Raw genomic sequence first — 14,582 nt, forward strand, 5'->3', positions numbered from 1 at the left:
GTGAAGAAGTGTTCTGGTCTGAATCAGGAGAGAAATCTGCAGATCAAGCAGCTTTTAAAACAGTACAAAACAGCTCTAAACAAACACGTGGCTGGATTTTGATGTGAGAGACAACAGCAGATGCACTGTTTACTGGAGGAAGAGTTATTATGGATTCGTATTTTAGTTAAAAACGTCTTAATGATGGATTTGTTTCTTACAAATACGCAGCTTTTGGCTTCTGAAGACGTTAATTGATGGGGGAGGGATAAAAAAGCCACGCTGGGTTTCACCATTCAGATTGTAATGTATCCAAAATATAATATTGTAAACTTTGGTTTTCATGTGGTTTCCGCTGTTCACAAAACTGATTTGATTGCTAAAAACAAAAATCAGAGTTTTGTCTAATCAGAAAAATAAAATAAAAGGCACAGGGCACAGTATACTGTGTTAATTTGAAGGAATTTTCCAGACTGATTTTTCACAGGTGTTTCACCCATATTTTGAAGTGTGCATTGCATTGCGTTTAGTTTCAGGAAAATTAAAGCAAATGCTTGTAAATGTGAACAGATCCTGGCAGAAAATTAGCAGTACCTTCTCTGTTTTTCCACAGTTTTGCGTTTTTTTGCTTACAGTGTAAAAAACTCACTATTCTGTGTGTTTCTGTCCGTTCCAGCAGGTTCTTGGGAATAAAACAAAAGCATTTGTCTTAATTCACACAACAATGATAATTCTCTCATTATTTACTCCCCTCTTGCCTTCTTTAGCAACACAAAAGAAGATATTTTAAGAAATGTCTGGGGTTTTTTATCCCAGTTTTGTTTCCAGCATTCTTCGAAATATCTTCTTTTCCTGAAGTCAGTCGCTCATACAGGTCTTGACTGACGTGAGGATGAATAAAAGGTGATTTGTGTGTGAAGCTCTCACTTTAATCGGACTGATCTGCGGGTCTCAAAGATCTGAGTCTGAGAGCGGCTCCTGACATCCTCGCGCGTCCCTCGTCTCTCCGCTGACCCCGTGATCTTTAATATGAGCCGTCTGACTCAGTGTGATGCTGTCTTTGTCAGAGTGAATGGAGAGCGGCCAGATCTATAATAGATGTGGTGATGATTGGCTCTCAGACCTGCGGCCTCTTACAGACGGGAAATGAGCTCTGAAGTGCTCTGATAGGAGAGTCACACACACACACCGCTCAGAGAGTCCTCACAGCATCTCATGAGAATATAATGAGAACGAGGGACTCGCAAATATTCAGTGTGAAATGGAAACTTCATTCCTGTGATCAGCAGCTGAAACGAATGACTCGTGATGCTTCACCAGTGTTATTTTAGTATCACTGATATACTGTTATAGTTTTTATTACAGTTCCAATTTTTATTAATATTTTGAATTTTAATAATATGTGACCCTGGACCACAAAACCAGTCATAAGGGTCAATTTTTCAAAATTGAGATTTATACATCATCTGAAAGCTGAATAAATAATCTTTCCATTGATGTATGGTTTGTTAGGATCGGACAATATTTGGTTGAGATACAACTATTTGAAAATCTGGAATCTGAGGGTGCAAAAAAATCAAAATATTGAGAAAATCACCTTTAAAGTTGTTCAAATGAAGTTCTTAGCAATGCATATTACTAATCAAACATGAAGTTTTGATATATTTACGGTAGGAAATTTGTTAAATATCTTCATGGAACATAATCTTTACTTAATATCCTAATGATTTTTGTCATAAAAGAAAAATGTATAATTTTGACTCATACAGTGTATTGTTGGCTATTGCTGCAGATATAGCTGTGCTGCTTATGACTGCTTCTGTGCTGCAGGGTCATATATATTTGGAATTACATTTTGCATTCATATTTTTATTAATATTTAGAATTATTAATAATTTGAGTTACATTTTAGCAATTTTGTTGTGTTTTTGTCATATGTGACAATGTGTCTATATCGCTTTCATAAATTTTTATTTCAGTTTTATTTTAAGCTAAATAAATTAAATGAAAATGTTGCCTTGGCAACTAGCTGAAATAAGCATAGTTTTTGTAAACATTTTATTTCTGAATGAAATATTTTTTTAAATTATTAATATTTCAAATGTAATTAAAGTTTTAGTAATGTTGTTTTTATAATTCTTAATGTTTTTAAAATATGTCTATATAGTTTTTATTAATTTCTATTGCCATCTCAGTTATTTTAATACATCAAGTTAAACTACTTAAAAATAAATGCTGAAATAATTTTTTACATTTTATTTTCTGAATAAAATATTTAATTGTTTTAATTCTGTTTTACATTTTGTTAAAGTTTTGGTAAGGTTTTTGTCATTTAAATTTTTTTTATGTCTGTATAGTTTTTATTAATTTTTATTTCAGTTTTAGTTTTATTTTATGTTAAACTAAATGGAAATGTATGGAAGCCTATTTCCGCCACTGAATAAAAAATTAAAAAAGGTAATTGCGATTTATCTCACAATTCTGACTTTTTTATCATACTTGCGTGATATAAACTCGCAATTGCGAGTTAAAAAGTCAGAATTGCGAGATTAAAAAGTCGCAATAACCTTTTTTTACATTTTTTTTTTAATTCAGTGGTGGAAACGGGCTTCCATAGAAATGAGAAATATTGCCTTGGCAATTAGCTTTAAGTTTTGAATTCTTTTTTTTTTTTTTCTAGGGTTTTAATTTTAGTTACATAATAAACCTGCGCTTCCCTGACTTTGGATTTCAGGAGATTAGAGATTTCCAGATCAGGAGATTAGATGACAGAAGTCTCTTTCCTCTGTGTGTGTTGAGCAACAGTTCGTCTGATGGACGTCTCGCTCTGAGAATAACGTCTGCATACAGATGACTGACAGCTGATGTAGACTGTGTCGACACTTTAATTAAAATGTCCAAATCAGATAATCTCTACAACTTTAATTAACAAACCTCAATCTGTGAAAGACAATAGAAGAGCTTCTGATGGTGACGATATCTCACACGTCATCTACAGAGCTCATAAACCACTCCAGTCCATCAGGAGAGGGATTTGCATGTTAAATGAGAGCTGTGTGATGTCACTTCCTCTGACCTCTGACCCTGTGCTCCAGGTACTCGTTCCAGGACGAGGAAGACATGTTCATGGTGGTGGATCTGCTGTTAGGAGGAGATCTGCGCTATCATCTGCAGCAGAACGTGCAGTTCACCGAGGACGCTGTGAAGCTCTACCTGTGCGAGATGACGCTGGCGCTCGACTACCTGCAGAGCCAGCACATCATACACAGGTGTGTGTCAGCATCAACAACACCAGCAGCTGCACACAACAACACTCTAGCCAGTGTGTTTTCACTCGCTTTAACCCTATAATCCATCACCAGCCTGTTTACCACAATAACACACACACATTGCAACAGTGTCGCATTACAAGTAACACGAGTTACGTCATCAGATTACTTTTTAAAAGTAACTAGTAAAGTAACACATTACTTTTTAATTTAGAGGGAAATATCGGAGTTATTTTTCAAATAAGTGACTCCAGCTCCTGTGTTTCTCATGTATTGACGGACAGCTCTGGTGTTGCCATGTTGAGAGAAATCAGGAGTAAGAACATGATCTTACTGTAGTTCTAGACTAAATATCAACATCTCACCTGCACAAAAACACATTCAGTGTTCCTCACAATCAATAAAAACACTCAAATACAAACTCTGCAATAATTAAATAAATATCATTTATGTATTTAATCCTATTTTATTAACCGATGTCTTTGAGCTTCGATGATCCAATTCAGCCGTACTAAGCAGAAATAACACATTAGTGTTTGATTTGAGTTATTGCTGAATAGTGTTGATGTTTCTTCTCCTGCGTCATATTCTTCATGTGATTAGTTTGAGCGTCCTCTACTGTACAGACGTGAATCTACATCTCCTTCAGTCTGAGCCGCATTCACTTCACTTTTGCTGTGAAAGAGCTTTACATTTGTACAAGAACTTTTTATATTAAAAACAAACAAGTTTTAGTTTTATTTTATGTTAAACTAAATGGAAATGTATGGAAGCCCATTTCCGCCACTGAATAAAAAATTCAAAAAGGGAATTGCGATTAATCTCACAATTCTGACTTTTTTTATCATACTTGCGTGATATAAACTCGCAATTGCGAGTTAAAAAGTCATAATTGCGAGTTATATAATATATAAATGATATAAACTCGCAATTGCGAGTTAAAAAGTCATAATTGCGAGTTAAAAAGTAAAAAGTAACTAAGGAAGTAACGCAGTATTGTAATGCATTGTGTTATATAATATATATTTTATAATTTTTAGTAATATAGTTTTTTATTTTACATTAAAGTGAGTTTTATTTATTTTACTGTTAGCTTTTATTTTTATTGATTATGTTTAGTTTTAATTGTAGTTTGTTTTTTAAATAATTTTGTTGTGCTTTTGTCATTTTTAAAACTTTTATACATTGCTATTTGTTTAATTTATTTTTATTTGATTATTCATATTTTAAATTTAGTTAGATTTTTAATTATTATGTTGTGTTTTTATCATTATTATTATTATTTAATGTCTATATAGTTTTTATTCATTTTATTTCAGTTTTAGTTTTAGTTATGTTAGTTCAAGTTAAACTAAATAAAAATAAGAAATGTTACACTGGAAACTAGTTGAAATAAAATAAGTAGATTAAGTACATTTTAAGTACATTATATTTCATTTCAGTCAACATTTATTTTATTTCAAGTAACGTAAATGTTTTTTTTTTTTTAGGATTTTAGTTCTTTTGTCATTTTTTAACATTTTATTTTATACATGACTATTTATATTTAATTCATATTTTACTTTTATTTTAGTTTCAGTCTTAGTTTTAGATTTTATTTATTTCTAGTAACCAGTTTATACTGGACAGATGAAGAAATGAGCTCAATGTGACTGAAATCCGCTGTACTGACATCCTCAGTGGTGAAATGATTATTAGTTGGTAGTCTTTATTATTCACTTTATATTAAAACAATAGAAGTCTATGATGTGTGCTCATTTGGAAAGGTGTGTGTGTGTGTGTGTGTGTGTGTGCATACCGTCTGCTCGCAGGGATTTGTTGTGTAATTGCGTGTTTAGTTCTGCAGGGCTCCTCAGGGAGACGGGGATCCTGTGCCAAATAAATGTGTGCTTGTCTTGTTTTGGGCCCCGTCATAAACGCTTTAGAACAGAACTGACAGTGAACGCAGTGGACTGAATCTCTCTCTGGCTTTGATATTGTGTGTGTTTGTGTGTGTGTATGTGTGAGTATGTGTGTGTATTAGTCAGTCACATTGTTTTCTCTGCGGTGGATTTCACTGTATGTTTCTGAAGGAGCGTTTCCTGTCTATAGCATTATTTAGTTGCGCTAAGTTGGGCAGAAGTGTTTCCTAGCAACAGTGTGTCGTGTCACGCTGCCACCGAGGTAAAATTAGTCCGAGTGGAGGATTCCTGAAATCAGGAGGGTGAGCAGAGCATCTGGAAACATCCGACAGATCCTGCTCTGGTTAAAGACTGATAGTTCAGAGCTCATGCTGCAGAGATACTGGTGTTTATGCTCCAGACATCTGTGATTCCTCAAATCATGTGTCTGTAGGGGTTTGCTTAAGATGTAGAGATGAACCCTTTTGACGAACCACCTAGCAGCCATCCATAACAGCCTAGAAACACCGTAGCAACAACCCAGAATAACCCAGCAATCCCATAGAAACAGACTAAAAACAGAAACTGCCTAGAAACCACCAGAACACCCTAGAAACACCCTAGCAACAACCCAGAATACCCTAGCAATCCCATAGCAACACATTAAAAACAGAACCTGCCTAGAAACCACCAGAACACCCTAGAAACACCCTAGCAACGACCCAGAATACCCTAGCAATCCCATAGCAACACATTAAAAACAGAACCTGCCTAGAAACCATTGGAACACCATAGAAACACCCTAGCAATGACCCAGAATACCCTAGCAATTCCATAGCAACACATTAAAAACAGAACCTGCCTAGAAACCATTGGAACACCATAGAAACACCCTAGCAATGACCCAGAATACCCTAGCAATCCCATAGCAACACATTAAAAACAGAACCTGCCTAGAAACCATTGGAACACCATAGAAACACCCTAGCAATGACCCAGAATACCCTAGCAATTCCATAGCAACACATTAAAAACAGAACCTGCCTAGAAACCATTGGAACACCATAGAAACACCCTAGCAACGACCCAGAATACCCTAGCAATTCCATAGCAACACATTAAAAACAGAACTTGCCTAGAAACCATTGGAACACTATAGAAACACCCTAGCAACGACCCAGAATACACTAGCAATTCCATAGCAACACATTAAAAACAGAACCTGCCTAGAAACCATTGGAACACCATAGAAACACCCTAGCAACGACCCAGAATACCCTAGCAATTCCATAGCAACACATTAAAAACAGAACCTGCCTAGAAACCATTGGAACACCATAGAAACACCCTAGCAACGACCCAGAATACCCTAGCAATCCCATAGCAACACATTAAAAACAGAACCTGCCTAGAAACCATTGGAACACCATAGAAACACCCTAGCAACGACCCAGAATACCCTAGCAATCCCATAGCAACACAACCTGCCTAGAAACCATTGGAACACCATAGAAACGCTCCGTGTCTCTAAAAGGTTTCTATCGGTTCTATCAGAGTAATCAGTGCAGGAGACTCGAGGATGGAGTGGATCAGAGACGCAAAACTACTGACCTGTTCATGACTTCAAGTGCAGGTCAGTTTCATCTGTAAACAGGCTGTAGTTTTGTGTTTGTTTACTTAGTTAAGAATTAAACTGCTAGCAACTCTTAGCAGTAGCAGCCAGATGATTAATAATAGCCTACTGTAAACTAAACTAAATTACTATCATCACTCAAAATACTGTATAATAACATCATTATTATGTACTGTACTAATTTAGCAAACAAATGGTATAAAACATTGTTTTATAATACGTTTAGAGGAGACTGAGCAACAACACAACCCTTACGAAAATTCAAACCAAAAACCCTGTTTATAGTTAAATCATTGGTAACCACAAATTAACCATGGTTTTGCTTCACTAACTGTAGTCTAACCATGAAATATGTAGTAAAACTATGGTTGTAAATTAAAACAGATTGTAATCAATCTGCCAAAAACAAACAAACAAACAACAACAACAAAAAACATGGTTACAATACTTTTACTGTAATAAACCATGGTTAACTTTGGTAAGAGAAAAATATGACATGCAATAACATGTACAGTATTATGATTTTTCTTTAAATATATTGTCATGATGTAATTATTATACTAATTTTGACATTTAGGCAATTTAAAAGTATAATTTTGCTAAATCTATAGTATTTAAGTCATTATAAGATAGAACAACAACACATGGTCATAATGTGATACTTTAAATTAAATGGATGAGTGTGAGTCCTGCCCTGTTCTACATGATACATGCATTAGCTAACAAAATATTAAATGAAAGTTATTTTGTAATAATGTGTCAATATGACGTGAGGTCCAGTTACCAGCGTGACACTAAAACAGGTAGCAGTGGGTACTTTTTACTTAAGTAAATGTCATAGCAATACTTCTTTACTTTAACTTGAGTAAAAAAGTGTAGCCAGTACTTCTACTTTTACCAGAGTATTTTTAAACATGAGTATCTGTACTTCTACTGAAGGATGTGTGTACTTTTGCCATCTCTGGTGATGCGTTGCAATCGCGTCACTGCTGTATGCGTGTGTGTGTGTGTGTGTGTCACATCTCTGTGTGAATCAATCCCATCATGCTCTCTGGCATCTTCATGACAGCAGGGGAGCGGCTCTCTGTTAATTAGCTGCGAGGGAATCAGAATGTGGCTTTAGCTGGACGCCGCTTTATTCTTAAATAGTGTGTGTGTGTGTGTGTGTGTGTGTGTGTGTGTGTGTGTGTGTGCGCGCGCTTGTTGTAATTAGTGAGTGTGTTGAAAGTGTGACGGCCCCCTGAGAACTTAACATTCACACAAAAGAAGTGCCGCTGAAGCTTTCAAGACACGGCTGCAGATGCGGTCAGAGAGAACTGACGTGTAAATAAAGTCCAGGTGTTGATGTCATGTGAACTGATGTGATGATGTCTTGATCTCTCCACACAGGGACATCAAGCCGGACAACATCCTCCTGGACGAGCAAGGTGAGAAGCGTGTGTGTGAAGCTCTCAGAAATGGTTCAAGGAGACGTGGTGTGTGTGTGTGACACGAGTGTGTTCTCTTCAGTCTATTTGTGGTGTTCCCTTTTTAGAAAGAGGGAATTATTGCCCTGGATTGCTCTAGTAGTTCTCACATCCGTTCGTTTGAGCTTCAGCTCCGCTTCTTGTCTGGTTGTCACTCGTCTGTCTGTTGTTCTTCAGGTCACGCGCATTTAACAGACTTTAACATCGCTACCATAATCAAGGACGGTGAACGAGCCACGGCGTTAGCGGGTACAAAGCCTTACATGGGTAAGAGACGTCTCATCATCTACATCACAGATCCAGACACACAAGAAATTATGATGAACTCTGAACATCTTCCAGTTTTCATTTGATATTTTCTGTACAGACCAACATTACTGTGCAGTTTTTTACAGACTGATGTATTATTGTTTGATCAGCTATTTCAGTTCTCAAACTCAGTGGTTCAGATGGCCTTAAAATGATTTGAAATGAGACTAAATCTAAAAAGAACTCATATTTTGATTCACCCTTTTGTTCCTTTGAAGAACCAGGATTTATCTCTTAATTGTTATCATTGGCGTATTATCATATTGTAACGTTTGCTAATATTTTTATTCAAAACTGTGATTCCTTGATTTAAAACAATCTTGGGAAAACATTACATTTGAATTTATTGATACAATCTAAAAAAAACACCCAGCCCTAGTTGATAATGTGCTCTGCTGGTTTTTTAGTGTATTGTTTTGCAGTTTCTAGTGTGTTTTTGGGTGTTTCTGAGTGGTTCCGTGACATTTATATGTGTTTGCTAATGAGGTTTAACTTAGATATATGAGGAAGACTCATTTTAAATGTGTATTTTCTAGACCTGGAAAATTCATGGACAGTAATCAAATCTATATACATTTAACTACTTCTACTAATTCTAAAATATTTAGAAATTGTGAGTATAAAATATGTTTAATAATCCTTTCCCTAATCCTGATCCAGTAAATCAGAAACAACTGGGAAATTCATGCAAATTTATTGGAACCCTGAAGAACGCTCCGCTTCTAAAGCTTCAGGAAACCTGAGATTCAATGCAAAAGTGTTGTGCACAGTTGAAGGCCTTGGAGTCAGTAAGCTGATCGAACTACGACATTAAACTAAAACACTGAACAGTCGGTCAGACGGTCTCCTCTTGTCATGAGTGGCAGTTCTTGGTTTGAACAACTGTCATTTTGTCTGATAATTTAATCATGCTCTGAATGCATGTGTTCTCCTGACAGCTCCAGAGATCTTCCAGTCGTTCGTGAGCGGGGGAACCGGTTATGCGTTCGAGGTGGACTGGTGGTCGCTGGGCGTGACGGTCTTTGAGGTTCTGCGAAGTTGGGTGCGTTTTTTTATAAGCTTTTAACGTTTAATGTTTGATGATTGCATTATTTTACATACGCGATTGCTTATTTCTGCTGCTTCTTCACCGTGTTTTGATTCAGACGTTCAGTACTCTTTCAGAAGATGTGTAATAGCGCCTCCCACCAGTGCTGGGGAGTAACTAGTTACATGTAACAGAATTACATCATTTAATTACAATATAAATGTAATCTGTTACAGTTACTGAGAAAAAATGTGTAATTAAATTACAGTTACTTATGAAAATGTTAACGAAAAAAATTATAATAATCACACACACTCCCAACATACAGATTTAATTGATTTCTTTCCTAAATTGCATCGACTGCTCTAAAATATGAGACACCAATGTTTCAGGAGTTTAGGACACATGCTTATTTGATAAAAGTTTTATTTCCTATTTGGGTTTATGTATATGCTTTACTTTTTAAGATGAGGTGTTTTTTTCCAAGGCATTGTTAGATTCTGTCATAGCTATGCAAAGATTTGATTTCAATAACAGTATCATAGTTAATAAACTATTTCTTGTTATGATTTTAAATCTGTATTTACCTCAGAACGATCTCACAGTAACAAGAGGAGCTAAAGTCTGGTTTTGTGGTGGCTGTGCTTTAAAATGTAATTATTTTAATCTTAATTTCAAGTGATGAAGGATTCTGAAAGCCTGACAGTAATCAGTGTTGAGCACTATACTGTAAAGTTCAGTGAAAATGACGTGACGTGTGGCCAAGTATGGTGACCCATACTCCGAATTAGTGCTCTGTATTTAAACCACCCAAGTGCACACACACAGCAGTGAACACACACACACACACACACACACACACACACACACACACACACCGTGAGCAGTGGGCAGTCAATGCAGCGGCGCCCGGGGAGCAGTTGGGGGTAAAGAGTTAAATAATGTTTTAATCATGACAAGAAAACTGAACATTTTAAAATATTTAGAATATTAAATAACATTATGTTTTGGGTGAAGATAAAGTTAGTAGACCACTGTAAGAAATGATTTTCTAACCTTTAAAAAAACGTCATAATCATGAACAAAAAACTGGAGACTTCAGTGTTTTAGAAACATTTTATAATGTAAATTCGTTACACATTTATGTCTCTCTCTGTCTGTGTCTCAGAGGCCGTACGACATCCACGCCAGTAACTCGGTGGAGTCTCTGCTGCAGCTGTTCAGTACGGTCAGTGTGCAGTACAGCTCATCCTGGCACAAAGACCTCATCTCGCTGCTGAGGAAGGTGAGGTCAACAGACCATCACAAACATACACATCTAATGCTCCAGATCAAGAACCAGCACCTAGCAGCCAGTGTCGGGGGGAGTTACTTTTAAAAGTGATGCATTACAATATTGTGTTACTTCCTAAAAAAGTAACTAATTATGTTACTTAGTTACTTTTTATGGAAAGAAATGTGTTCCGTTACTTTTGAGTTGATTTTTAAATCTGGGCAGGGCTCGCTTGTTTGTTTTTAATATAAAAAAGTTCTTATACAAATGTAAAGCTCTTTCACAGCAAAAGTGAAGTGAATGCGGCTCAGACTGAAGGAGATGTAGATTCACGTCTGTACAGTAGTGGCTTTAAGAGCACGCGGAATCCTCTGCCGCCTCACTTCTGCTTCACAGCGAGCGGGATTTCTGCAAATCAGTTTGGGTGAATGCAGAGATGTGATTATTGATCGTAAACACAACATCCAGCTGCAAAACATACAAACTAACTGAGGAAAGACATCTTTCACTAATGTAACAGAATGTTGTTAAATAGAGAAACAAAATTATACATTTTTATAAATTTAACTTCTAGTGTTTTAGCTATTAAACTTGGACCTCATTATTGAAAAACAAATTCAAGCACCAAACGCAGACCACACTCTATAGGTTCTCTTTCATTAAAAAAAATAAATAAAAAAATCTCAATTTGTATGCATTCATAGGCTACATGGTTGCAATAAAATTTATTTCAAATTTTTAAGTTCCATTGTTTAAAAATGCTTTGTTGACTGACGTTTCATAGACATTCAGTTGTGCTTTCAAATTATGAAAATTAGTTATGCCTCAGTATATCCGCCTCCTAAATTATTACTATGTGCAGTCACAAATTTACTCAGGCCAGTGGTTTGTGTAACGTGCATGACATTTTTGTATAACGGATGAGGATTTAATTGAGGAATTCTCTTTGAAGAAGAGCAGGAAGAAGCCCTTTTAGTGGTGAGTGATATTTAATGAATTTTATTTGCTGGGCTGTTTCTGATTTGTAAGATTATTAATCGATAATATTGTTTAATTTATGTAAAAAGCCTATATGGAATTATGATGTGCACATTGCTAGGGTGTTCTAAGTGGTTGCTAGGTTGTTTTGAGTGGTTGCTATTGTGTTTAAGGTGGTTGCTAGGGTGTTCTAGGTGGTTGTTAGGGTTTTCAAGGTGGTTGCTATGGTGTTCTAGATGGATACTATGGTGTTCTAAGTGGTTGCTAGGTTGTTTTGAATGGTTGCTATTGTGTTTTATGTGGTTGCTAAGGTGTTTTGGGTAGTTGTGAGGATGTTCTAGGTGGTTGCTAGGGTGTTTTGGGTAGTTGCTAGGGTGTTCTGGGTGGTCGTTAATGTGTTCTGATTGTTTTGCCACATTTATCTGCTGTTGCTAGGGTGTTCTAGGTGGTTGCTATGGTGTCGTTGTTAGGGGAGTTCTTCCTTGCCCGAGTCCGAAAAGCCTTTACCTCGACAAACTGCGTTAATAAGGATGAAATGGACAGAAGATGGAGAGAGAGAAATGAAAACAGACAGAACGCAGATGGAGTCAGAATGAGTGAAGGGAGGATAAAACACTCTAATGATGCAGGAGAGAATAAAGGGAAAGACTGAGAGAAAGAGGAGGAGATGATAATGAGCTGGAGAGATAATAAAATAAGATGAATGAAGGAAACGAGTGTCGCTCTGCTGGAGCGCTGGAGAGAGAGAAGAAATATTATGAGAGGAGAATAGATATTGGTGAAGAACAGAGAGATATTACTGTCATTTATTAGAGCTGAGAGATATGGGGAGATTATACTGCGTGCACGAATCACTGGAGAAGAGCATTGTGGGTAGGATGAACAAATGGACCCACAGGAAGTGTGTTGTTCAGAACTTCCTCTTTCAGCTCAGCAGTTCTCAATTATATGATTTAATTGAAGTATCAGTTTGATCCAGGTGTTTTTTAATAGATATACAGACACAAATGAGTCAATGATCTGATTTCATCTTAAGATCTCTTACCTTTGTGTTGCTTACTTTGGTATATCGGCCAATTTAAGCACACTTTGAGACATAGTTGAAATCTCTTCTAAAACGCTCGTGAGACTGAAATAAAATATTTTAAAATATATATATATATTTTTTTTTTTTACTTTTGAATTATTTATTTACTTTTGTTTACCAAAGCATCATTTCTCATTTTTGTTTAGCTTAACTACTAAAATAATTCAAACTAAAACTGAAAGAAAAAATTATAAAAACTATATAGACATATTAAAAAAGTAATAAAAATGACAGAAAACAAGAACAAAATTACTTAAAAAAAAAAAAAAAAAGAAAGTTGAACTAAAATTAAATTAAAAACAAGATATAAAAATAACAATAATAGGAGAAACTATTGGGATTTTCATGAGACCTCATTTGGAAACTTAATACAAGTAAAATTAACTTTGGGTTTTGTAACTTTTTAAATGTATTGAATTTGAATTCAAACATAATGTAATAAGTTTATTAATCTGTATAAAAGGCTGATGTAGGTCTCAGCGATCGATCGCTCGTGTCTCGGAGAGATGCAGACGCTGCACTGGAGCCATCAGCAGATACGGTTTCTGTTATAACTGCTTTATAAAATCATCCCTCGCTTGATAAGGGAGCAACGTTTGTAGCGGCTCCCGCGGCCGTTCACAGCAGACCGCACTCTTGAGTTTATCAGCAAATAAAACTGCTGTTTACACGAGCAGATGACATGTCACCTTACCTTTATAGAGCTTTATACAACACAGCTTCACAGTATTAAGCAGAAACGGAACAGAATCAGTGATACAGACTTCAACAGTGAGCCGAATCCAAAGCAGTATTATCGTTCTTCAGCTCCAGTCAGTTCAGTAGCAGCGCTGATGTTGCTAAATTCAGCAATTATGATTATTAGATTCAACTATGCATGTGAAGATAAAGAATCTGTTCCTGGCACATCTATCTAAATCTCAAGTTTCTGCTAAATAGCATTACTATTAAATGCGATGCGCTTGTGAGGAATTGCTTATGCTCCTCTATTGTAGGTCGCTGTAGATAAGTATTTCTGTTAAATGCATAAATGCAAATGTGAAGTTTTCTTGCTTTTCAGACGTCTCTCCTGAGAAAAAGACCCAAGTTTTCTCTGATGTGAGAGTTTTAGAAGTTTCAAACTGTGCTCAAATTGGCTGATATACAAAGTCTGCAATCAAAAGAGATAACCCTGTTCCCTCATTAGTGTCTGAATGGCTCCTAAAAATCAAACGGATGCTTAAATGAAACCTGAGATCTCCTGAGCGGAACGAGGAAGTTCTGCATTAAGTTATGAAAACATTATTTCTCTGAACATTCAAAACACCAATTTTTTTTATATTTTTGCAAACATTATGGGAATGTTACTTTTGAATGTTCTCTAAACTTTCTGAAACTTGTAACATTTAAAAAACGTTCTATAAACATCCAACGTTTCAGAAATATTTTCCATGATTAATGTTTTGAGAACATTATCAGAGGCCAGATAACTCTGAATGAACATTCTATTAACGTTACTGGAAGAACATGTTCATAACTTTGGCAGAATGTTGCTGTTAGCTGGGTCTGTGCATTCTGAGCAAGTTAATACATGTTTTTATTAAACCCTCTTTAATTTTGCTCCTTATATTCTGTTTTACTCAGAAATATGTCACATTACAGTAGTCAAGTGTGGTGTGAATACTTGTTGTATGATGTTTGT

General features: G+C 35.9%; 1 protein-coding gene across 1 annotated transcript in view; it reads left to right on the plus strand.

Annotated features, from left to right (window-relative positions):
* LOC131551794 (serine/threonine-protein kinase 32C-like) overlaps positions 1-14,582 on the plus strand; it is a 76,378-nt gene that overhangs the window by 53,130 nt on the left and 8,666 nt on the right. Inside the window, exons 4-8 of the mRNA XM_058794913.1 lie at positions 3,075-3,248; positions 8,151-8,188; positions 8,405-8,494; positions 9,475-9,578; positions 10,732-10,848. Of these exons, the coding sequence (XP_058650896.1) occupies positions 3,075-3,248; positions 8,151-8,188; positions 8,405-8,494; positions 9,475-9,578; positions 10,732-10,848 (523 nt within the window). The remainder of the gene's footprint in view (positions 1-3,074; positions 3,249-8,150; positions 8,189-8,404; positions 8,495-9,474; positions 9,579-10,731; positions 10,849-14,582) is intronic.

This window comes from Onychostoma macrolepis, chromosome 13 (assembly GCF_012432095.1).
Source record: "Onychostoma macrolepis isolate SWU-2019 chromosome 13, ASM1243209v1, whole genome shotgun sequence".
Lineage (NCBI taxonomy): Eukaryota > Metazoa > Chordata > Actinopteri > Cypriniformes > Cyprinidae > Onychostoma > Onychostoma macrolepis.